At 38.4% G+C, this 26390-nt stretch overlaps 1 protein-coding gene across 1 annotated transcript; it reads right to left on the bottom strand.

The window, feature by feature from the left end:
- Nucleotides 1–427: 427 nt before the first annotated feature.
- Nucleotides 428–14520, bottom strand: tpo (thyroid peroxidase). Its single transcript, XM_041253827.1, has 13 exons — nt 14353–14520; nt 14050–14178; nt 11087–11201; nt 9942–10074; nt 9374–9503; nt 8394–8600; nt 7722–7791; nt 7276–7682; nt 5513–5771; nt 4947–5117; nt 3099–3318; nt 2215–2423; nt 428–516 (listed from the first exon to the last, which is right to left on the bottom strand). Exons 1-13 carry the CDS (start codon nt 14518–14520, stop codon nt 428–430), a joined length of 2307 nt encoding a protein of 768 aa, XP_041109761.1.
- Nucleotides 14521–26390: the final 11870 nt, after the last annotated feature.

Here is a 26390-nt window from a genome sequence, read left to right as displayed (position 1 = left end):
TTTAATTATTTTACTGTATATCCCACTAAAATGCATTTCCCTACAGGAAAGTAATTTATCAACTTGCCCCTTCTAATTCAGTTGGTTTTCTATACACTTCTTTATATATCTTTTACTTCTGTTGTCCTTCTTTAACTTTGAGGGATTGAGGCCATAAAGCAGACGCTGGTACTTTAACAAAATCGTTTCTTATTAGTGTTGTGATTTAACAGTTTGTTTTTCATTCAAAAATAAAGTGCTTCCTAAGCTGTCAAAACTTAAATTTCAATAGCTGGACCAACTTATCATACTTAATGACTTTACCACTTTACCAGTTATGGATTCCTTAGTGAAATGTAAATTAAAGAAATCAATCTAAAAATGGAGACAAGCTATGTAAATCATTTTTAAATTGCTCAAGTGCTCAAAGCAAAGGTCACTACCTTACCTATACATGTCCTGCCATCTTCAGCAAGCACATATGGATCTGAGCAGAGACATCGATAGCTGCCATTGGTGTTTTTGCATTTAGCTGACCTGTGACACACAGGTTTTAGCAGGTCTTCACACTCATTTATGTCTGCAGTAAAAAAAAAAAAAAAATGTAGCAAATTGTGCAGCATTTAAAAGGTTATCAATTCACTGCTTTATTCACTAGAATATTATACATGTCACAGTGGGCACAGGTGTCTGTTAGTTAGCAAGTGTGCATCAGTGGAAGATATTTGGATTCTAATATAAGTGAAATATACTGTAATGTTTCATAGAACTAGTCCACATGACAAATTTTAGGGGTAAGTGGTTACTAGCCCCTATATTTCAGGCATTAGTTTCTGGCCTGATTCGCATGTATTGAGGCCGGCTCCCTATTCAGAAAAAAAGTTCAAGTGTATCTATATCTTTTGTATTGATTTACTGTATTCACTAGTGTACAGTTATTCGTACAACTCACTTTTCACATCATTTAGGCTATATCAGAACTGTATCACAAGCTACGCCATGAGTGTAAATGGTTTATAAAATATGATAGTGGTATTGCTTGTCAGTCAGATACCAAATAACTTTTGACAAGGTTCTCTATCAATATAACTCGTAAATATTACTGTCTCTCTAAGTAACTTACATTCTCCCACAGTTGGAACAAGTTAAAACAGTAGCTCCGTTACATTTTCAGGCAGGATTTCAACATAAATCAGTTCCACACCGTAGGAAATACTTCTGGCGGTTTTGGTTTTATATAGTGTTATAAAGCATGGTAAAACACAGGTAAGCATTGTAAAGCACAAACAATTATAGTAAGGCACATTTTCAAACATAGCACACCATGTTTAATTATGGTAAATGCATGCAACTATGGTAAATCATGGAAACTGCTAGATTACTGTACACATTTACCGATCAACCATGAAATCAATCATTAACTGGTATTTACATAGGATTATTACTTAATTAACAATATTTATATTTGTAATAAACAAAATGTCTGACAACAGTTACTTGATGCACAGTACCAAAATTACAAACTCTACATGTTGTTCTTCCAGAAATTTTCAATGAATGAATGGTTTGGATTTATCTAGAGACACTCTATATGCCTACCCACTGTAGTTTTGGCTCAGTACTCTCGAGTGTGTATGTTTAAAACATGTGTTCGCAGTCTGTCCCCAGACAGTTCACAGCAGTACTTCCATTTCTCAATCTCACTGAAGGACTTTCTTAAATTCCTGTCACCCCAACACATAAAATAATGAAGCACTTTGAATAAAAACAATTATAATTAAAAAAAAAAAAAAAAAAAAAAAAACAGATGTGACTGTGCTTACCTTTACATATTGGTGGATCACTGCTCCAGCCGTTATCGGTACATGTCATTTCCTCTGAACCTTTTAGTTTGTAACCAAAATAACAGGAGTACACAACCACTATTTGAGCAGACATTGTACAAAGAACAAAATTTCCATTTTTTATCCTTGGAGGGGAGTTGCATGTTCCAACTACAAAGAAATGGACAACAATAAACCTTTTTAAGATATGATAGTATTGGGTGTAAATTGACAAGAAATATCCATGAACCTGTGACTAGTTGTTTAGATTGTCAATGTTTCTTAATTTGACCATAAGTAGTCAGACCTGCAGTATAAAATGTACCCGGTAAATTCAGGAGGGGTTTGGAGTTTGAAACTGACTGCATACTTTTAAGAAAAAAAAAGTAATTAAAAACATTTTTAACTTTACCACTGTTCGGATTTTCCTGCCAAGCTTCAAGATTTAGCCCCAGTATGTGGTTACAAGGCACAAAATTCTGTGGGTATTCTCCTAGTTTGAAAACATCTGTTTGTACTTCAGTGACTCCACTGTTGTCACAGATCACACGGGAAAGAGAATGCTTCGCAAGTTCATTTCTTTGGCTTTCTGTAAAAACATTGTCATTTTCCCACCAAAACCTACCAACACAAAAGACAGTTTAATTGGCACACATGCAAGTGGAGCTCATTGTTTTTTTTTACTTCATATTCGTAGGCTTAAAAAAAATATGCTTGCCAGCCATATTTAAATTCACACAATGATGCCCTAGATTAAAGGGCGCTATACAAAAATAAATGCAATTTAAGAAAAAAAGAAACATCTAATGTGGTTGTAATTACAAAAAGTTTGATTATAATCCTTTTTTTTTTTTTTTTTTTTTTTTTTACTTTGCTAGATAAATAAGTCATGCCTTTTTAATACACCATAGTACAATATGAGTGCCAAGATTGACTTCTATCCTAATCTTTGTGATATTGGGTTCTATTCAATTGAGCTAGAAAGTGGAGAACACAAACCATTTAAAAGTGTCCTTCTGTGTACAGTACTTAAACTTCTGTTATGAACATTAAACAGTATTGGATTTGTCTTAGAAAATATGCAAAAGCACAGTGGTTTTTGGACATTTTGTGGACAGTGGTTTTTGATGATTAAAAGGTATTTAGATCCACCGGCCTTTAGATAACTTGAGTTTCTAAAAAAGGATCAATCCTACAGTTTCATTTTTAAAAATTGCCAAATAAAAAATACACAATTGTTGATCTTTATTATTATTTATTTTCTGTCTGTGACTCCGTACATACCATACAACCTACCTGTCACCGTCCCTTAGGTTTTTCATCTGCTTTCCAATTAAACATGCAAATAGTGGTCCAGTTCTAGCCCCAGGAACAGTGTCTTCCACAAGTCCACCCAACCACACATCAATATTGCTGGGGTGTCTGTATGCATCTATTATCTTCTGAACTAAGTTCAAATCAGTTATGACTGTACTTAGACTTGCTTGAGTTTCCAGTCTGTGAAGTCCACAGAACTCTCAGGTTAGTAACATTGGATTATATATATATATATATATATATATATATATATATATATATATATATATATATATATATAATAAACAAAGAAAAGTATATATAAGAAGCAAACACTTTTCAAAATGACACTTATAAAAGTATTATAAAGTGGTTCAAATGAAAAGGCCACTTTACTAGTATTAAAGAAATGAAAAGTGATACAGTATGTATATATTCCCTTCAATATAGTGCTTCTATCAAATTCATAGGTAACACTTGGGGCCACTCAGTGGTTCATCTAGTAAAAAACACATGGGGTGCAGGGCTGGGGTCTCACAGAAAGTGATGCATTCCACTTCGGGAAGAACATTTATCTCGCCTCCAGTAGCTTGGTAAAATCCCTTGCTTTGTTTCAAGGGGTAAAAGAGGCAAATGGCTTTATTCAATGTCGGGATCATGACTGCTTGTATGGGTATGGTGAGAGTGGTGATTATTGACTATTTGGCCACTGGTCCCATCTGTTAAGAGGAGAAGAAGAAGCCACTGCCCTCTGAAAGAGGAACTGATCTGGTGATGCCAGGTCAGTAGGGTGGACCATGACGAAAGGGGACTGCTTGCATTAAGGTGGAAGTTGGGGAGGTGGAGGGTAGGATTATAACTGGGATTGCAACAGCAATGCCCAGGTGAGTTTACCTGAGATTTATATAGCATATGAGGAAGTGCTCTAATGAGAGAGCAGTTATTCAATAATCCTAATGAGAGAGCAATCATTCAACAATCCCTCCAACGAATTTCAGCCTAAGCTTCTAAATATAAGAATAGAGGTCAAATATGGAACTTCATTGAGGCAGCAAAAAAGATTTTATGTGCTTTTTAAAGTGGGTAGAAAAACATGGCACAGTGAATTAAATCAAACCAATAAAGAAATTAAAGAATTATTTTGTGTTTTTTGAATAATTTGTGAATGGTGCAATCACTTTCACAAAGGAGGCACTGATTTGTTCATATATCTGTGGAGTGTTTTGATACTAGTAATACTTTAAAAACCTTTCTAAACCATTTTTCACTTTGAAGATTTGCCAAACAACATACATATTCAGTTTGTTATTGTTGTTATTAGAGTTAAAACAAAAAACAATGCAATGCTTCACAGGCATTATAGAAGACTGTATTGCACGCTAGGGCTAATTAAAGAGTTCAGGATTGCAATAGAATAGTTTTCCACTGAAATTTCTTTTTTTTTGGACCACTGTACATTTGTTCTGTCTTTTTCTTTGTCTCACATTATTCAATGTAAATATTTGTTGTGTCAATAAAGCATTTAAAACATTGTAAAAAAATAAATAAATAAGTGAAATGCCCAAATTTACATTTTATAAAATATATTGGGCTCTATTCACAAGCTTTATCCCTGTTATTTAAAGACTGAATAAAGCTGTGCTGAAGAAGAAAAAAAAAAAAACATCCAGTCACATAAAGATGTGACATCTACAACAAGGTTCAAGGCCATTTGCCCCAATTCTTGCATCAAACTGTGCAGCCATTTTTCTAACTTTACCACTTTGTATTGTTTGTAAATGTGAAAGAAATACTCGAAGAAAATGAACCTCAGCATATTATGAGATTATGAAAATGATTGAAACAAACCTGGTAGGCCATGATCACGTCCACGTTGCAGGTTCAAAGACGCCAAGTCCAGTGCTCCAGGGTTGGACAACACAAAGAGTTTCTCAGTCAGCTCTTTACTCATTATGTGGTCTGCTGTTAGCAGTGTTGCAGGTTTTGATAAAATCCCTCTGATTACTGGATCCAGTCCACCTAGAATCAACAAATCATTTAAACAAGACTGGACCCTGACGTGATATACTGGATTTTACCATTTTCAAATAACATTCTGAGTCAAGCACTGTACATCCACCTCAACAATGTCAGGACACTGTGGGGTATTACATGGAGATCCAAAATTACATTGGAATGCTTTAACAGTGACTTTTTGGTTCTAAAAGCTATTCCCTAAGGTGGGTTGTAGAAGTTACCATTTGAATTTCTGTAAGTTATTGACCTAATTATAGCAGTGCAAGAAAGCCTGTTATTAATTAGAGTAAATGTATAACAAAAAGGAATATCATTTCATACAGACGGAAACCAAGATGTAACAGTAGGCTCTGAATGGTTGAATTAGTAGTAGACTTGTTGAGGAGCATGAAGTGTACCTTCTTTAATAAGCCTCCAGGGACTGAAAAATGCCTCATGCAAACTTAAAGATGATACATTCTTATGTTCCTGAAACTTATGATGCAGCCTTTGTAATACCGGTGGAATAGTTGCATGGCCAAAGCGAAATGCTGCAGTTGAAAACACATTGGAAACTGTAGGATTTATTGAGGGGTCATATCCTCCATAAGGACCTATGTAGTGATGAAAAGCACTGGTCCCAATGATTTTTGGGACATAATCCCTCATTGTAATAATCTATAAGAGATTAAAAAAATAAATACATAAAAAAAATGTTATTTTTTATATTGGCAATGAAGATTAATATATTGCATTGTGACAGGCTGGTGAGTGGATAGAGGCCCAGAGACAGACTGCAGTTCAAAAAAATAACAATTTTATTATAAATTAACACAAAATAAAAGTGCACAAGGGCAAAAATAACGGTATTTAAACACAAATAACAAAAGGCCAAGCAAAACCTACAAAATAAAGGTTTCCAGGCTGGGCAATGCCTTCACTGGATTAAGAAAAAACAACAAACAACAAACAACAAACAACAAACAACAAACAACAAACAACAAACAACAAACAACAAACAACAACCTCAACTCCCTCCTCCAAAATGAGAAGTAGAGGCCTCCTTTTATGTCAGGTGGCTGGGCGCTGATTGATCGTTAATTAAGTTAATCATTTAATCAACTAATCAACCCCAGCCACCTGAACATAATAAACCCAGGCAGGTAGGGGAAATTAACCCCATCCCTGCCAATTTCTAAACGGCAGAGCTTTGCTCTGCCACATGCATATTAAAAATTCCACAGACATGTGGACTGAAAAAATTCAGATAAATGACAGTAAATTAAAGCTATGGCTTTAAAATGTAAAACGGCTTCACTAAAATGGAAAGTGATACAAAGTATGCAGCAAGGTTATCATATTGTTCCATTCTGGTGTTATAAATTAAAGATCTGCTTGCATATGGATTCTACTATGTTCTGATTATGGGATTGTTTACAATGGGTATGTTAAGTTGATGATGACAGCAGTTTATTGATCTCATAAGCTTTGTGAAACTGTAAAACATGAAAAAAAAAATCCACAATAAATCAACTCTGCTTCATTAATCGTACAAAAATATAACCAACAAAAATAATACCAGTAATCACTTAAGAGCAAAATGAATGATGCTCTCTATATTCCAAAAACTAAAATACAATACATTTTTAACTGGTACAGTATTTAAACATAGAGTGAAACAATACTATTAATGCTAGGATGAAAGAAGATCCATTATGTCTATAACAGGGGTTAGAACTACACATAGATGACCCTGTGATGAATGAGGTGAATTGAAAAGCCACACAAAGTGTTGTAGCTAACAAAATAGTTTCATAAATCTTACCTGATGTGCACTTCCATTCATTATATAGGTCACAAATGCGCAGTTTTAATAGAAATACGTTCTAGTATACATGATTTTTTGGGTATTCCCACCGGGAGGTAACATTTTCCCCACCCCATCCATACTGAACCCAACTACTGCGGTGAAAGTGTGACATGTTTCCTGAAAATAAGGCTGGAAACTGATAACTGTATTTAACAGTGAAAAGGATGGGAGCTATCAGCTGTAGCCCCAAAGAAGCCAACATTTGTCACTTAAATTGAGCAAAACAAAACATTTAACCAATTATGATTTCAGCTAGGTACTATTCTTGTCAAAGATGAGTTACAGAAGGGTTAAACTGGCTATGCCACTAACCTGATGCAAAGCCCCGACAATTTTACGGGCCTCCTGGTACATTGTCTCTGCACTCCAGTGGGCGTTTAGTTTCTTCAGAGTCCTAGCAATCCGATTGTGTTCTCGGACCCACAGTGTATGTAGGGCAGAGAGTGAAATGACTTCATTAGATCTACTATCCCCCGCCAGGAAACATTCAATTCTAACCCCATCTGGATCCCCCAGATCTTGAGCACATGGCGAAGGCACTTGGGCAACAAAAGGTAAGAACTCACGTCCATTGTCTGAAAACCTTGTATTAACATTAAGAAGACCCTCTTCACTTGTAAGGTTTCGAAGCTCATTTTCTAACGCTGGGGTGCTTCCATACACTGTAGAGCCATCAATGAAGGACGTTAATGCATTAATCTGCTGTCTCTGATTTGATACTGTCAGAGTTTCAAAGAGGACCGCTTGCTCACCGGTACCACAGGCAGGAGATGAACGATAAAAGGGCAAGCAGTCTTTCTTTGTGGAAAATGTGTCGTTTGGTGGAATCTGTATAAGAACACATACATATTTTAATGTACTGTTCTGAAATAAAGACATGCTTTTTAAATTAATTTATAGAAGATAGATAAGGCTATAATATTATGCTTTCCAAATCTGTTACTTTTCCAATATGGTTAAGCGGCTGATCTGGCATTTATAGTATGATGCAAGGTTGATGGCAAATTAAGAATAATAATCTCATAATTACAAGATTTGTTCAAGAGAAACATGTCAAACCTAACATGGTTGAGATCCCAAATCCCTCCTCGGGATGGGAAAAGCCTGGGTCCATCCATACTTGGCTGCAGGGTGCATCTATTAAGTTTTAAGTACAGGTAGCAAGCATCTAGGGACTTGATCACTAATCAGATATAATTATACAAATGGAAAGAGAGAATGAATGACACCATATACTATATCAGTTGTGTTCTTTAGCTGCCTATTCTCCATCACTGAATCAGTTTTCACAGAACATACATATAATCTGTGTATAAAGGTAAATGTCTTCCAGGATAAATGAGACAGTGAAACATTCCTTTTATTCTGGTTGACATACAAATAAAGCTACATTTTGTATGCTGAACATCTATATTTAGCATGCTGGATACCTTTATTGGAAAGCAGGGATTTAAATTTTTACAGGTATGCCGACAGTCCAGTCCTCCCTTGAAAGTAGCTTTGCTTGTACTTTGAGGAGTGAATGAAATATCATGGTCTATGTACTGGCCCCACTCAACAATGGTACGAGTATAGGCGTTGTCATCTGAAGTAGTGTTGTCTGATGCCCGCAAAATTTTGTTGCTTATTTCCCGTACCTGTTACAACATTCATTCAGAAACAGCATTGGTCAATCTTTAAGTTAGAACATAGCTGTGATCACATGTTTTGTGTCTAATTGAATTTACTAGAATTAAATTAACTTTACCAATACTAATACATATCCCATTTTCTTCATTTTTGTTTATACATTATACACTGATGACAGAGGCTGAGTAAATACAAGCAACAAGCCATGAACTGTGGTAGCATCTGGTGCAAAATGAATCCTCATCCCTTGTGACTGCCTGTTTAGTTTATTTATTTATTGTTTGTACTCTGCATCCATATCAACTTGATTCAAGGATGCCAGCTCTCTTGAGGAATTAATTTCTGCAGTTTTTTGTTTTGCTGGAACTTTGTTAAAATTACTTAATTTAATAAGGCCTATATATTGGTAAAAACACAACTTCATTGTATTATTTAGTATTATGAACCCCTAAGTTGTCCAAATAGCAAACACTGTAAGGTCAACATTAGTAAAGATTTTTTGGGTTTCACAGTGTCACCCCGAGTAAAAATAAATCCGACAACATAGATCGTATGACCTGATTATATTATATATATATATATATATATATATATATATATATATATATATATATCTATATATATATTATATATTAATGTTTACAAATAGAGTGAAACAATATAAGAAATATTATGAAAAATGTACAACCCTTTACTTATTAAAAATATGAGTTAGTTGTCAAAATATTTGAAGTGCAGGCTGACTCTTGCTTTCTGGCTTTACTTTTCACTGGATACTTACAGGAGGCAGTTCAAAGCCATTGTAAAGATGCCCAGGATTCCAGCTTTTAGGTTGGCTGTAGCCATCTTCATATTGTGCTGGCAGCCATCTGGCCAGGGCAGAGTTTGAAGCTCCCCATCTATGGTTATTTCTAAAGAAAACTTGCTTAAGTACTGTATTGCTTTTATCCATGTGTTGGTATACTAATAATATTTGTTTTAGATCATAAACCATATACAAACATATAGACATGTACAGTATATACAAAAATCTCCAATTGGAAATACAGTGCAGTATATTTTTTTATGTTTAGTGCACATATGTTCAACAATAAAATTAAACTTTTTGAACTAAACATAATTTCTAGGGTATTTCCTTTGTTGCCCTACATAGACATGCAATGGTAAGTAACTTTATAATGTGCTAAATTGACTGCCGCTGGTATATATTATTGGTGGATTCACTGATGGCCAGGGGCAGGTTTTATTAATATCGAGCCATTTTGCCAGCTAAGTTTCATGAACAGAGTGAAAAAGAAAAGGCACACTTAATTTTGAGCATTTCAGCTACTGTTTAGATGAATATTAACCTGTTATTGCAGACTCCTGTGATAGTTCTGTACTTGCTAGCGAAACAATGTTTAGGGCATATTAGAGGCTGCAAGTGAGAAAGACATCCAGACATGTTGGCAATCATTTTTAGTTCATCTGTTGATAGGAGATCTATAAAAAAAAAATAACGTTTTTTTTTTTTTTATAGTATACAGTCATGAAAATAAACTTATATTTAGTTATTTATCACATCTATATCAGCATATTGTGTATGCCTGCATCTTTTAATTTGAAAATCAAACTTATTTTTGTTTTTCTTTTGTTAAAGTGCAAGTATGGATAAGCATTTAAGGGCTGATGTAAGGATAGGCGTAGTGCAAAAAACTGCAGCTGCAAAGTCCAAATTGCATAGCGGCCAGGCAGTTATTTTACACTACAGCCTATGTAAGCTTAAGAACAATGCAAATTACTCAACATATACAAATAATGAGCTGCAATGAGAGTCACAATGCCATATGGCTTTTTAAGTGAATTTCATGCTGAGTGATATCAGCCGCAAGGACTCTCAGCTCCTCTTCAGAAAACGTTTCTTTTCTTTTTCTTTGCTGCTATTCCTTTGACACTTATTTTGTTTGGTTTGATTTTCATGCTCCACAAATCTCATACAGTGCCCACTGCTCTCTGTACTCCTAATTCACCTCCCCTCTGGGCTGCAAGTGCGGCCACAAAATAGCCTGATGCACAGGCAGTGCACCACCTTAGTTAAAAAATATTAACTATATGCGAGTCCTCCACAATATAGAAATGTTTTTATTATAAATATAAGCAGTAGTCTGAACGGTGCTCTGACTTTCAGCCACACAACCCGCCCTTGCAGGTGGCAAACAATCCGGTCACTTCCGCCAGTGCTACTGTGTTTCTAAAGTGAACGCAAATTTCAATATTATTTTATTTGTAAACAGTTTAATTAACCAGGAAACAATGTTCTGAAACGCCAAAATGTTTGCAAATATATATTACCTCAGCAGAGGTACAGTGGAAGCACTGTTTTAAACAGATTTTTTATAACAGTTTAGTGTGGAGTGATGTTTTAAGTTTATGTGATGAGAAAGCAGCCGATGGTCACCCAGAGATTAATCTACCCGTTCTAGAAAGAGTGCTACATATAGTTTGATGTCATTACCTGTGGCATTAATTGACCTTTTATGTTTCTGATGTATTCTCTCCTTGACTATTTGTAAAGTTGTTTCCCATATTTCAGCCGCCCTTGATATCTCCTGACTCTCTGGTTCAGCTTTCTTGAGAAAAGATAACATTTGTATAGGAGATGACAGTCTGTCCATGATACGATTTCTGAAAATCAAGTCAAACCAAAAATGATTTTCCATCACTTATTATACATACATGCAGACAAAAGATAGCACAGAGCCACAACAGAAGAAGTGCAACACAGAAATCAATTCTGAATGTTGAATTACATTTCTTAAATACCCCCAATAATTATTGAATTAATACATTGAAAAAGTCTAACCAGAATAAATCATTATTGAAATGTTGAAATGTAAATATTTATTTAGTTCTTCTGTATAAAATGTATCCTATTTTTTAGAGTAATTCTTTTTAGCATTTTCTTTTGTGGTTCTACCTTTTCATAGTGTAGGCTATAGCTCTGTCAACCATATGAAAACCCTCTTGGAAAGAAGAAGAGATAAGTGCATCTCCAATCTTTTTCAAACGTCCTTTAAAAAAGAAGGAAAAAAGCATTGAAAACAACATTGAATTGCTTTGTGTGAGTGTGAATTTATAAGGTGTTTGTCATGCTAAATCTTACTGATTAGCTGTTGAAGTATATTGTACTGCAAACCCCACCCCCCTTTTTTTTTTTTAGATTTTAGCATGGAATAAAATAATCTACCTCTGATGCATACTGTTGTAGTCTGGTTATTATTTAGGAAGCAAGTATGTTAGGATCCCAGTACTCATCTAACTGGGGTTCATAGTGGATAATTCAAAATGGTCTAACCCTATCCCTAGCCCTCACCCTGACCTTAACCCCTGAGTCATTCCACAAAGAACCCCATGGGGTTGTATTGCTACAAACACCCTAAGCTATTGGGGTCAAACTTTGGCTTGGGATCTTAACATACAATCAGCTACATTATCTTTAAACTGGAGTATTATGAAAGCGATTTTAATCAGACTTTTTCTTATATTAGCATCAAATTAAGATCAAATTGATTTCAGATGGGACTCCCTCAGTCCCTGCTAGGGTTTAGGGCTTCAGGAACTTGATCTCTCCAACTCTTGCTGAAGGTGGAAGTTATCTAATGAGCATCCAATGCACTGGATACAAGAGTCGGGTTTTAAATCTCTGACTGCAGAAAAAAATATATACAGGTGATCTTTGACTTTTGTGTAATATCTGGTTGCAAACAGGATTGTAGACTTCAGAAGGAATCGGCAGAAGCCCCAGTTATTGGAATGAGACGAAATTGAGTTTTACAGACTCGTTTCATAGAGCTTATGGAAATTAGGTGAAATTAAGGTCTGTAGGAAAATGTATCTAGGGCACAAGTTATCGATTTCTGTAAAATCCACAAAACATGGCTCACTGCTATATTTTAAGATTAGAAGTAGGGAAGCTAATCTATCAAGTCAATCTACACCACATAATGTTTTTATATAGACAAGATATATACTTTTGGTGTTTTGACCTCATAAGATTTATTAGACAAGGCTTAAATATGTTTATGTTTTCACATTGACTCAGTTGAAGCACAGATTTGTTCCCTGTAGTAAATGATATTTACAAGCAAAAAAAAGTCACCTACCATTGAGAATACCCTCAGTATTATAATTGAATAAAAAGAAGATCACACTGCAGGATGCAAATGCAGCAATCCCCAGGCCAGAGTGTATCCTCATGACAGAACTGTAGAGTGAGTGGAATTGTATTAAATATACTGTAACTTAAAAATAAATGAAGGCAATTATTATTTGTGTATATTTTACTGTCATACAGATATAGTGCAAACAATGTAGCATACCATAAAATATATTTGAAAAAAATATTTAAGAGTGCAGCTTCAAATTACTTTTTTACTTTTCCCTAATATTTTTTTTATGTTAGTCATTCTTCTTAAACTGTGTTTATTTTTTGTTGTTTTTTTGGATAAATCTGACATAGTGTTTTCACCTGAGTTTAGGAGCAGCTCTTTAGTGCTCATTGATTGCCAAAGATGCAGTATGTGTAACACCTGCTAGATCAGATCATAGAAGTAAGAGACAGCACCACCTAGTGATCAGCCAGGGATCAACTTTGGATCCATTATCTTCTGTTTTTCTGGCAATACACTGCTGTAGTAGATGTTGCTGGGTCTCAGTAACGTAACAGGGAGCTCCCTTTCAATTCGAATGACAACCATTAGCGAATGGGAAAGAGCCTCTCAGACCATCAAGCACTGAGTATACATAAAAAAGCTGCCCTATTAGGGCCCTGCTGTGAGGGGGAAGTCCCTCCCACCTCCTGTTGAAGAGGGACATCCTCACGGTAGCACATCGCCATTTTCTCTCTCATCTCACTGAGACAGGTTGTAGATAGCTTTTGCTTTCTGCTACCGAATTTGGCTGATTTGTTTGGTTTTGACCGAATAAATTTATTAATCCATGGTAAAATCACGCTCTCAAGTGTTGGTAAGAGTGCTCTCGCCTTATTCTCAAGTCAGTTTTCTGACTAGAGCTGGTTTTGGCCCCTCTTAAGGGATTGGCGAGTGGCCACTACTCTTTTCACTACACAAGGCCTCATGTAGTTGATACACCGTGTGGAGAGCTGTTGTGATGCTGTAAGGAGACTTTGCGGGCTTATGGCGTTGTCCTCTATGCCGATTTAGTTGGTCACAGCGACCAATAAAAAAAAAAAAAAAACAGCTCGGGCCTACCGCCTCTCTCAAGCCTTGAGCTTTCCTAGCACAGCTGCGCTTGTCCTCGGCGACCACGGCGATTGAATCGGTTGCATACCCCGGAACCGACCGCGGTTTTCCAGCAATTGCGAGGCTGAGAGAAACAGCGCCTACCCGGTCCCGATTGACTCAGCGCCGGTGTAAATATCTTTGGCGCCACCTACAGCTTGGCCTCGACCACACCTACCATCAGCACCGATCTTGCGACCTTGGAACGGGTCCACTTGGCACCGACTGTTCGACACCAACAGCGCTTTTTCTCGACGCCGATCCCCGCACCAATTAAGTCGACACCAGGGACTATCTTCGGAGCAGTCTACAGCCCGGCACCGACCGTGTTACACAGTGACACTGACCTCTGCGCCAACCACTCGGCACCGACAGCGCTTTCCTCGGCACCGTTCCTGGCACCGATTGATTCGGCACCGGTGAACCTCTTCGGAGCCCTCTAAACAGCCCGGCACTGACCGCGCTACCCATCGCCACTAACCTCGGCCACTAACCTCGGCACCAATCGACTCGACACCGACTTCTCGACACCGACCGCGCATGTCTCAATGCCGAACTCGGCACAGACAGCGCTCACCTCGACGCCGATCCCGGCATAGATTCGGCACCGGTGAATTGCTTGGAAGCGTCTACAGGCAGTTATTGTCATCGAGCGCAGCAGCTTCACCTGCAACGTATGCCGGTCCAGTCGACTAGGTCCTCCTCTGGGTTCCACCAGTGTGACCGGTGCACGGCGAAGCTGCCCAGGCAGGACGAGCACCGATCCTGTGCCAGATGCCTAGGGCCAGAACATGTGGCCAAAGCACTGGCAGGTGAGCTAGACTATTCTACATGTAGAAAGTTCTCGAGGAGAACTAAGTGACGGAGAGCAGCCCTACCCCCAGCAGAGTCTCTCTCCTCAAGCCATGGCAGAATAAGATCGGTGGTCGAAGAGCTTCTGCAGAGGTCGTCCAGGACCCCCCCTGCTACAGTGACCAGGGAACTCTCCAGCACAACTGGGTCACCCTCCCCTTAACCACCACCGGTACAGAGGCGCAGACATCTCTCAGGGGAGGTGAGATGGTCACATCAACTGTCCATTGATGACACATGTATGAATGAATGACTCACAGGTAACATTAAGAACAAATCCATCCTTTTTGTCAAAGGTGGTATCCTCATTCCCTATTAACCAAAGGTTTTGGAAACATCCGCACAAGTCAGAGGAGGACCGTAGACAACACTTGCTTTGTCCAGCTATTTGTCTGCAATGGGTCCCGCTCTAGAGATCAGGCCCTATCGAAGCAATGCTTAGCGCACTGGGTGACAGATGCGATACGCTTAGCGTATGAACAGACGGACTTCCCGTTACCGGAGGACATTACAGCCCATTCTACCAAGGGCCAGGCAACTTCATGGGCTTTCCTTCATGGTGCCTCCTTGGATGAGTTATGCATTGCTGCTACATGGACAGGTAGTCAGACATTTGTGCGTTTTTACAGCCTTGATGTTACAAACCAAACGAGACCCTCTCTCGGCTCTAGAGTGTTGCAGGCGGCTTGCCCTTGGGCTCTGAGGCTATCGTTGGGGAGCTGTACTGTCGGTAATCTGGAGCCACGACAGCTTTGGTACAGGTTTCCCATTCAGTAATGGTTGTCATTCGAATTGAAAGAGAACATTAGGTTATTACCATAACCCTGGTTCCCTGAAAAGAGAATGACAGCCATTACCCTTTGAGGTTGTGTCCCCAGCTGTTTTCGAAAGAAAATGGTTATGTGCTACTGTGAGGACGTCCCTCTTCAACAGGAGGTGGGAGGGACTTCCCCCTCACAGCAGGGCCCTAATAGGGCAGGTTTTTTTATATATGCTCAGTGATTGACGGTCAGAGAGGCTCTTTCCCATTCCATAATGGTTGTCATTCTCTTTTCAGGGAACCAGGGTTATGGTAATAACCTAACGTTAGCTGATCTAACCTTTATTACATATGTCAGACAACTAGAACTGAAGAGTTGCTGTCTCATGTCAAAGCACCTTAACAAAGAAAAAATGACATAAGTCAATATTTCAGTCTTTGCAAAAAGAACCACTCAGAATCATTGCAAATTTCATATAAATAATGGGTTTGTAAAAAATAATTTAAATTAAAATTTAAAAAAATTATTTTAATTTGAAGCTACTTACTCTTTAAGAACAGAAAATGATAAAATTGTCACCACCTTGCGAATGTCTAAACAACTTTACCAAATAATCAATTCTTCTGAAGAAATGATTTTAAATGGAATATAGCATATCCTTGTCCCACCAGCAGTAGCCACACAGCAAACATAACACGGTCTATGACAAATTCAGTACATTAAACCAATTACTAAGGTTAAAACTGATGTTTAAGCCTTCTTTAGGATGAGGGAAAACACACACAGAAAACAAGACATTTTTTTGGTTAATTCATTTGAAGGTTTACGCTGTTCAAACTAGAAAATCCTCTTGAGAGGTGTAGAATATTTTGAAGCGTATCCTGGGAGGTATGCAACTCAACAATCAGAGTATATAATATTACAATTTCAATTGTTCATTGACATCCACTCTGGCAGTATAAATGTGTATAAACGTGGTTCAAACATGAATGTTTTGTTAAATTCCTTGAGGTTGGTGGATGATGAGGCATCTAAGGAAGTTAAAGTAAAGAACATCATCCATCCATTATCATGAACTGCTTAATCCTTTACAGGGTTGCGGTGAGCCGGAGCCTAACCTGGCAGACACAGGAAGCAAGGCAGGACTACACCCTGGACTGGATGCCAGTCCATCACAAAGCACCACACACACACAGAGGGTAATTTAGAATGCCCAATCAACCAGAACATCATGTCTTTGGACTGTGGGAGGAAACCACAGAAAAACCCATACCCAGAAAAAACCCATGCAGACTCAGGGAGAACATGCAAACTCCACACAGACAGACCCCAAGGCCGGAATCAAACCCAGGACCCTGGCGTTGTGAGGCAGCAGCGCTAACAACCATGCCACCGTGCCTCCCCTAAAGAACATCACATATCGCAAAATCATTATTTTGAATCAAAAGAACATTCTGGGGACAAATCTTGTAATGTAGCACAAGGAATCTTAAATAAAATGCATGCTACATTTGTGCAAATGATTATGATCATGTAAGTTTACCAAAGTATATCACATTTGTTCTATGTGGGATTGTGGATACTTTTCTTGCAGCCACTATGGGACAGTTTAATGGTTACTGTAGTGTACCAGCTATACTCACAGTGGTTCTCTAAACAGTCACCAGGATGTGGTGGCTGAAACAGGACTATGAACAAGAAGAATACATCAGTTAAGGTAACTGTGACATGGCATACCCAAACATAATTGCTGTTTAAGATGTAGTTCAATTAAAAAACAAATGAATTGGGGAAAATGACATTAGTAACAACAAAATTGTTGCAGACACATGGTGATACTGTAATGACCTTTATTCCCCAAATATTTTCAAACTTTTCTGTTACAAAAGTCACTGAAACTCCTCAGCAATGTAGGTCACACATTTGTAGGCTGGTTAAAGTGACTGCTACTGACAAACTAACAGGATTTCCCAACTTTGGCATAAGAGCAAGTGTACAGTTTTAACAGAGATACATTTTGGGTCTACAAGAGCCTGTGGGCCATATTATGAGGACCAATGTTCTTGGTTGTACACAGCATGGAGGAATGTATAGCACATCGTCTTTGTAACATAACCGGAACAAGCCCTTCTGGAGGAATAGTCTCAAATACCAGAAACCATGCAACATACATTTTTTGATTGCAGATATTTTTCATTTTTGTAGTCTGAGCAGTGTATATATTATCCTTTAAATCATTTATCAGTGCTCCTATTATATCACAAAGTAACTTTGTAGAACCAGACATCTGTGCATTTATGTCAAAGGAAAACAGATTTTGACTCATGATCAAATATTTCAATTATATTCAGTATGCCTGCCTACACAGTGTGACCGTTAATCTTTAACATGAAAAACAGTCTGATAATGTAACCTACATACATAAGCAATACACCCTGAAGTCATTGTACATTATAACAGCTGCAATCGTTATCATTTAAATGTACACTTTTCAGAAGTAGCACTGAAACAAATGTAATTGGATATCTTGGCTATCTTGGATGAGTCTTTCGAAACAGCTATATTTTTCAAACTAATGCATAATGCTGTATATTCAAGCTACCAGCAACTACAACATGAAGCTAAATGCAAAGCATACTGTTCTTTTTTTATATAAAGTAAAATAGCTGGAAACCCTTACCTCATGTGGTGCTCTTCAACTATTCTGAGATGTCCTATTTTCACAGTATACAGCTCACCTGTGAGCTTTTAGACTAATGTGTTCATGCCTCTAGTATTGCACTTAACACATGCTTCATGCCCCTGTGCTCCTGCAGCACTTAAGTTTTTTTAACTTTAAAACTATAAAAGATTTATGGTTTACATAACAGCTAAGAAAACTGTTGTGAAAGACATACTGTAGCAGGGCAGAAGCCCTGCACGTGTAAATAAATGTATCATTTGTAAATATGTGTAAATATTATATGAAAAAAGTGTATGTTAGATATGGTAGGGCTGGAAGTTAAGATTACAGCCCTGGTTGTTTTGAGTGTGTTTGTGGTGGTGGTTGGATGTGATGGGGTTAATTCCTATCCCTGCCAAATACATGTGAAAATGAGGCCAGGTATTGATGGAATGATTAATTGTCAATCAACCCTGGCCACAGTGTATATAAAGGAGCTACACAGCTCCATCAAAAACTGCCTGGGAGAGGGGAGACCACATGGAAGGTTGGTTTGTTGATGTTGTTATTTGTTTTCTTAAGGTAGTGAAAGTGAATTCCCAGCTTATGGTTTTTGTATTCTGTTTAAACCTTTTGTTTGTTTATTGTGTTTGTCACTTGTTTTGTTCAACCTTTTTTATTTAGCTCTGTGAGCTGTAATGCTTTTTGTACAACCTTTTTATTTTGTGCTTATTTAAAAAAAAAAAAAAAGTCTTTGTCCACCCAACCATCCCTATCACACTTACCAAAAATTGTATTTATTTTTTTAATCAAACAGAACAAACATTGTCATGGGAGATTTTTACTCCATCTTGCATACAGATAAGCAGGGCCAGATTAAAGGATGTGGGGGCCCTATGCTAACCCATACTTTGGGGACCCTATGCATATTATGGCGAATGGTGTTATTGGCATATTGGTTTATCCAGCACTGCATTGGGTCCAGAGTGTGAGCGGAGCGAGCCAATTGAATATGGGCGGGAGAGCAGAGCAGATATTTCCAGCCCGCTCTTTCGCTGTACTGAGAAGAACTGAGCACAGGTTTATTTTTCTTAAATACAAGTTCAGACATGGAGTTTACACAAAAAAATGAAAGGTGACTGTGGCAGAGCAAAACTCTGCCCTTTTTAAATTGGCAGGGATGGGGTTAATTTCCCCTACCTGCCTGGGTTTATTATGTTCAGGTGGCTGGGGTTGATTAATTGATTAGGTTAATTAATGATCAATCAGCACCCAGCCACCTGACAAAAGGAGGCCTCTGCTTCTCATTTGGAGGAGGGAGCTGAGGATGCAGATTGGTTTTGTTTGGTTGTGTTTTTTCAATTTTCTAAATCCAGTGAAGGCATTGCCCAGCCTGGAAACCTTTATTTTGTACATTTTGCTTTTTTGTCTTTCTTTTTGTTTCAATTCCTTTGTTTTGGCCCTTGTGCCCTTTTATTTTTGTATCTATTTATAAGAAAAGTATATATTTTTGAACTGCAGTCTGTCTCTGGGCCTCTATCCACTTGCCAGCCTACCACAGTGACAAATACAGATGCAGTTACAGTATAGTATTTTCCATCATGCCTGTGCATGGAAACAGGCATGATGTTCAAACCAATCCAGTTTCAAACCAAAATTAGGCACTTTTGTTTTGCAGACTTGAAAAAGCTTTTATAGATTCATTAGGGAGGGGAAATATATATTCTCCTGATTGTGGAGCTGCCTTTTGTCCATGTGTCTGCGGTTATTAATTTTTTTTATACAGTTCTACGGTTATGCACCAATACAGCGCTGTGAACACGGTTTACATTCTCTGCACATTTAAGTTCATACACTACAGGGTGGTCCGTCAGCCCCGTTGAGACTAACTCATAAGTCATGTGTTCATGGGTTGCATTGAGCTCCCTATGAGACATTCAGACACAAATAAGCCCATCATAAAGTTAATTTGATACGAATCATATGTAAAATTTAAAATAGGTGAGTACACTGTAAATGACATCGTAGGAACCTGTTCATTACAAGATAATATTTACTAACTTTTACTTTTTTTTAAGCTATGCATTTTTTCAGTACCAATCAATAATAATGAGAATGTGTTTGTTAAACTGTTATGCCTTTATTGCCTTATACCAAATGACAGAAATCATATGCAAGTGATAATAATGAAATCTTACTGCTATAGATACTATAATCTGTAGGAATTACTCAAGTAAAATTAAAGTTTGTAGGTACCCTGGTATCTTGTGTTTTACCATATGGGTCCCAGCCTTCAGTCATATCTAGGCAGTAAAGTCAAAAGTAGGGTTAGCAGTGCATAATATAACACGTCCACTGATTGGTTTAATGGACTCCCAATGGTTTTGTGTTAGTTTACAAGAAGTCCAGCAGCTATTGTGGTATATATAAATTGTATATATATATATATATATATATATATATATATATATATATATATATATATATATATATATATATACACTATTGTAGCAATCTGTGCATCTGTTTTGTGTACTGTATTTTCACTGTGCTCATGTGCTGTTATTACCATTGTATTGTGAGCCCTCCTTGTCTGTGCCCTTTGGTTCTGGTGTGCAGCTAGGGACCAATGGGATATCGGTTCGCTCTGGCACCCGGCTAGCATAAAGGGGCGGGGCTACGTTATAAAAGGGCGCTGTGCCACTGCTTTGTGTGTTTGGGGTTTGCAGAGTGAAGCTGTTATTGTGCTTGTTCCTACTGCTGAATCCTGCGTGGTTGATCGAGCGTTGGAGCTGGGTGCTGGGAGAATCATCCAGGTTGCTGCAACAGAGCAGTGACTCTAGTTTGGGTGCTCGTGTGTGTACCAGGACAAGCAGTGAAGCAGGTAGAGCAGTGGACTCTACAGGGTACTGACAAACATCGGCTTAATAAAAGGAACAGCATACAGCATGTTAATAACTGCAAAACAGCTTGTCATCTCATGTTTTTCTGACGCCTGCGTGAAACGCTACACTGGTGTTAGTAGTGGGATTGAAGAAGTAACTCGACCGTTTAACAGGCACAGATAGAACACGGAGATGGACCAGTGGCTCTGGTACAACCACGAGCCGTTGCAGATCTAGTGGGATGGAGGACTGGGAGACCTCCTTGGTGGTTGTGAGGACCAAGACTGGTGCTACCTCTGTTCAGAGTTCGGGCACAAAGTGGAGCGCTGCCCCTTCCAGGAGGAAAGGGACCTACTGCCTGCCCGAAAATGAAAAAGGAGGAGGGGAACGAGGGAGCCTGAGCCATCTCCAGTATGGGAGATGAAAGACCTGCCTGCCCCCGTGCCAGAGAAAGAGGTGTTATTGTTGCAGGAACACCCTGCACCCTTGCCTGCTACCACAACACAGAAGTACTGGGAGATGTACTGTACCTGCCTGTAGGACTACTAGGATTGGTACTGTGTCTGCGAAGAGGATGGCCACTGCGGGGCGAACTGCCCACATCTGTTGGAGGACATGCAGCAGAGAGCCCTCCAGCTGTGGGGCGAATCGGTAGCAATATGGGGAGATCCGCCAAAGACAGAGCCGCCACTGGAAGTGCCAGCCCGTTCAAGGGCTCCTGCAAAGGGCGTGACCAAAGAACAGGAGATCCCAGAGCCGCCGCTGGAATTGCCAGCCCGTTCAAGGGCTCCTGCAAAGGGCGTGACCAAAGAACAGGAGATCCCAGAGCCGCCGCTGGAATTGCCAGCCCGTTCAAGGGCTCCTGCAAAGGGTGTGACCAAAGAACAGGAGATCCCAGAGCCGCCGCTGGAAGCCCTTTTAAGGGCTACTGCAAAGGGTGTGAGCCAGGACCCGGAGATCCCAGAGCCGCTGTCGCTGCCGCCTGAGAGAGAGTCACCGCTGCTGCCGTCTGAGAGAGCGAAGCCGCCGCCACTGTTGCTTCTGCCTGAGAGACGCCGTTGCCAGAGAAACCAGACACGAGGGGAGGGGGTCTGTGTTTCTGGGATGGAGGTGGCCGAACAAAGCCAGATGCTGCATTTTGCCCTGTGAAATTTTTGGGGACAAAAAGAGGCTACGGTGGGGGCAATGTAGCGATTCGTGCATCTGTTTTGTGTATTGTATTTCCACAGTGTTCGTGTACTGTTATTACCATTGTATTGTGATCCCTCCCTGTCATTGACTGTTGTTTGTCTGTGCCCACTGGTTCTGGTGTGCGGCTGGGGACCAATGGAATATCTGTTCACTCTGGCACCCAGTTAGCATAAAGGGGTGGAGCTACGTTATAAAAGGACACTGTGCGGAGCTACTTTATAAAAGGGCGCTGAGGTTTACAGAGCGAAGCTGTTAGTGTGCTTGTTCCTTCTGCTGCTGAGCTGCTCAATCCTGTGTGGTTGATCGAGCATTGGAGCTGGGTGCAGGGAGAAGCGTCCAGGTTGCTGCAACAGAGCGGTGACTCTAGTTTGGGTGATCGTGAAAGCGTCCAGCAGCGGGTGTCTGGAGCGGGTGCTCGGGAGAGTGTCCATCAGGCTGCGTGTGTCTGGAGCGGGTGCTTGGGAGAGTGTCGTGTCCACCAGGCTGCGTGTGTGTATCTGGACAAGCAGTGAAGCAGGTAGAGCAGTGGACTCTACAGGGTGCTGACAAACAGCGGCTTAATAAAAGGAACAGGTTCAACTGCAAAACAACGTGTAGTCTTCTGTCTCCTGTGTGAAACACTACAATATACAGTGAAACTCTGATACAACGTACTGCCTTGGAACAGTATAAACAGTATGTTGTAACTGAGGTATGCACTAACCAGATACATGCACGCACCTGCCAAATCAGCACAAAAATTACATATTCAGTGTATGTAGTATAAAGGTTATTACAGAAGAAACAATATAAAACAATGTGACATGTAACTCATACTATACATTACTATACAGTATGTAACATTCTGTATTTTAATTATTTAATACAGTAATTCTATGTTGCCTGGATAAAGATGGTCAGCTAAATGAATTATAAAAAATAACAAAAAAACATATAATTAATGTACTGAATAATACTGCAATTAGAAAAATAAACTAATTAAAAAAAATACAGTACAGTAATAATACCTTATATAAATAATAAAACTGATAATAAAAGTAATATACAAGTCAATAAACATTACCACACAAACTCAGTTTAGGTACAGTACAGTAATCATTGCCTGTGCGCTATTTTAAGAAGTCTTTTAGGCCCTGGCCACATTAATGTTTTAGAACCAAGTTATTAGCAAGTTAAAGGTCATTATTTTGACTTTTAATTAAATTAAAGAACGTCTTATCCAACGCAGATTTTCCCTTTGTGCAAATGCCCATCTAATATATTTACCATGGCATGAGCATTTTTTCCACCATAAAAAATATTCCCTTTTAGATTACTTACGCAATTTTTTTGTAGATCTTCCGTTCTGCTCCTGTGTTCAATGAAAATAAACAACATTTATGAGGGGGGAAAAAAAGAAAGAATTGCCGGTTTCTTTACGGCAATCTATACACTCTAACACTGTTGGGCTAGGGTTCAGGTCAATCTGTTTGAGTAATAGAGAGCAAGGTCAAGTTCAAACAGCAAGAAGTTGGCCTATGAGTACGCAACATGCGCAGCACAGACCACTGTGTGCCATCGCAGTGCGTGCGTAATAACAATTAAAAAAAATAAATAAAAATTAATTAATTTTTTTCCAAACCTGTTTCTAGACTTCTTCTATGGACCAGCAGCAGAATTGCATTCAATATAACAAAATAAGGTAGATTAACAGAAAAAGGGAAAAAAAATTTTATGTCCTTTATTTCTTTTTGGGTTTTCTTTTTTAGCAAGAGAAACAAACACTATGGACCATTCTTGCTGGCTGCAGACATTCACATTTGAATTTCCTTCAGCCTCCCGCATTGTACACATTTACCTTTACCTGCCTTTTCTTTCTAAAATTCCAACCACTAAATGAAAAATGAAAATTTGAAAAATGTAGAGAGGCATACTGTGCACATTTCAGACAGGACAGGTTTTTAAATTGGCCATAAAACTGAAATAAATAAATACATAAATTGGGCCTGATTCATATATTTTATCCTGCAGACTGATGCTTCTGACTTAGTAGGACTAGGAACGGATCTTTCCCAGGAGGTAGAGGGTGTGGTGCCTTTGGTAATGTACATTAGCAGGAAGCTGCTTGTGTGAGAGATTCCGAGACCAGATATGTTGTAATCGAGAAAGAAATGCCAAGCCGTCATAAAAGAACAAAATTGTGTGCGGCCCTGTCTACCCGCATAGTTTTAGTAAAATGTCCCAAATAAACGATGACCTCGAAGGGACCCCAATTCTGCTGGGGGTCCTACAATTTTGCGTTTAGGTTAATCCGGCCCTGCAGATAAGAGTAAAACATGTACTTGAACTAAAAGCTAATAACTTGGTCAAAACAAATAATGCATTTCATGAGAAATGATGTTCAATAAATCTCCTTTTGAATTCTGCGGCACCAAGTGGAATTCATGATTGGATATCTGGATAGCCAAATAGAAATTAAAATGTTCTTATATAGATGACAATGTAAAACTAAAACCATATATTCATCACAGTACCTCACACAGACAACTCATTACATGTGTATTGTGTCTTGTGATAGATGGTTGGGGTGACCTATTTGTTTTTGACATATTTCCTTGAAAATTTATAGGAATCCAGTTTCTAATAAGTTAGAATGGTCAATAATAAAGTAGCTGCCCCTCTCCAATTCAGTATCAAGATATATTAAAAAGAACATTCAGTAGTCAATCAAACAAAATCTGCCTTTACACATATAAACTGTGTGCTTTCATTAGGCATACACATAGCATCCTGGTATTTTATAATAGCATGTTTTTAAAATGATGTGATTACTACACAATCAGTCTGTTCGTTTTATATATGTGGTAATTGCAATTTCTTCTCCATACAGTAATGAATTAGAGCACACATGGATTGAGTTTATTAAATGACATTCAAGGGCGCGTGTAAAGGGTTAATAGTGTTTGTCACTCTGTTTACTGTAGCATGCCTGGTACGAAACTCCCTCTAAGTCCCAAGAGGATTTAATGAGAATCTGGCTTGACCACATTCATTTGTTTACAGATATATTCTGTAGAACATAAACGTGTTCTTTTTTTTATATTCTATACTCACGAAGAAACCTACATTATAATTCTACTTTAAGAGCCAAAGCTTTGTTTAATGTACTGTACATATTTTTTATATAATTATTATTTACATTACCATTGGTTTAAATTATAAGGTGGATTTTCACAAGTTTTCAGTTATTTTTTTTGTGTGATACAAATACTATTTGCAAGAGTACATGAAACTTTCAAGCTCTTTTAGCTCAGAATTTCAAATGTGTAGCACAACTATACTGATATTCTCACATTAGCATACTCTTCTTATGGAGCACAGCACTTCATTCTGTAACTGTCCCAGTAGTGGGACTATTGACTTGGCCCTATGCGTTATATTCTGGAGCCAAGAACACTCCCTGGAAGTGTTATTGATCTTTGGAATTCTGTTTAGTGCAAAGTGTAGCATAACTTGAGCGACATCCTTTGTACAGGAGCTCCTTGATGTTTAAAGTATAAAGGAGTCTGGCGTCAAGACAAAGGCCTATGAAAACACTTCTCTTAAGCACAGTTGCTCTCTTCAACATGCTCTTTCAAGTTTTGAGTGTGTGTGTGTGTGTGTGTGTGTGTGTTTCACAGACACATCTTTACTACAGCCACACAGAGAAGATACCGAGACACTGAAACTTGTCAAGGTTGAGCTGAGGTTTATAAAAAGGCGAGGTTAGCATATGCTGCATTATCTTAATGTTTGTTTTGGACATCATTTTGGATCAAACTGTTCTGTTTTTATTTATGTGGTTTTATTAGTGATTGTCTTGCAGGCATCCAACATGATTCACAAAAACTACCTTTCCTTTCAATAAACCTGTGTCATGATAAATCAGCACAAAACCAGAAATATCTTATTTTGTGGATGATCTAATTAAAATATCTTACTGTGTGTATTATAAGTAGCTGGTAGCAAATACAGTATACCGCTTTTCTTAAAGCATGGGCCAATTTGTTACAAAATAAATGTTACCTGTAACTTTGGCCCTGACCAAACTCACTTCACAATGGAATAAATCCTACATAATATAACAAATTTATATAAGACAAACAATTTAGGCGGATACACTCCACCAAGGATGATGCACAGCACAGCA

This window comes from Polyodon spathula, chromosome 6 (genome assembly GCF_017654505.1).
Source record: "Polyodon spathula isolate WHYD16114869_AA chromosome 6, ASM1765450v1, whole genome shotgun sequence".
Lineage (NCBI taxonomy): Eukaryota > Metazoa > Chordata > Actinopteri > Acipenseriformes > Polyodontidae > Polyodon > Polyodon spathula.
Note: the sequence above shows the minus strand (reverse complement) of the source record. Positions and strands in the feature narration are given on the sequence as shown.

Excerpts from the sequence above, each read along its gene's own strand:
- tpo (XM_041253827.1), bottom strand. The coding sequence starts at position 14,520 with ATGACAATAACTGCCTGTAGACGCTTCCAAGCAATTCACCGGTGCCGA. Across the intron at positions 9,504-9,941 it reads ACAGGAGTCTGCAATAACAG|AAATAACCATAGATGGGGAG; the intron begins GTTAATATTCAT and ends AGTTTTCTTTAG. Across the intron at positions 517-2,214 it reads GCAGGAAAATCCGAACAGTG|GTCAGCTAAATGCAAAAACA; the intron begins GTAAAGTTAAAA and ends TGTGTGTCACAG.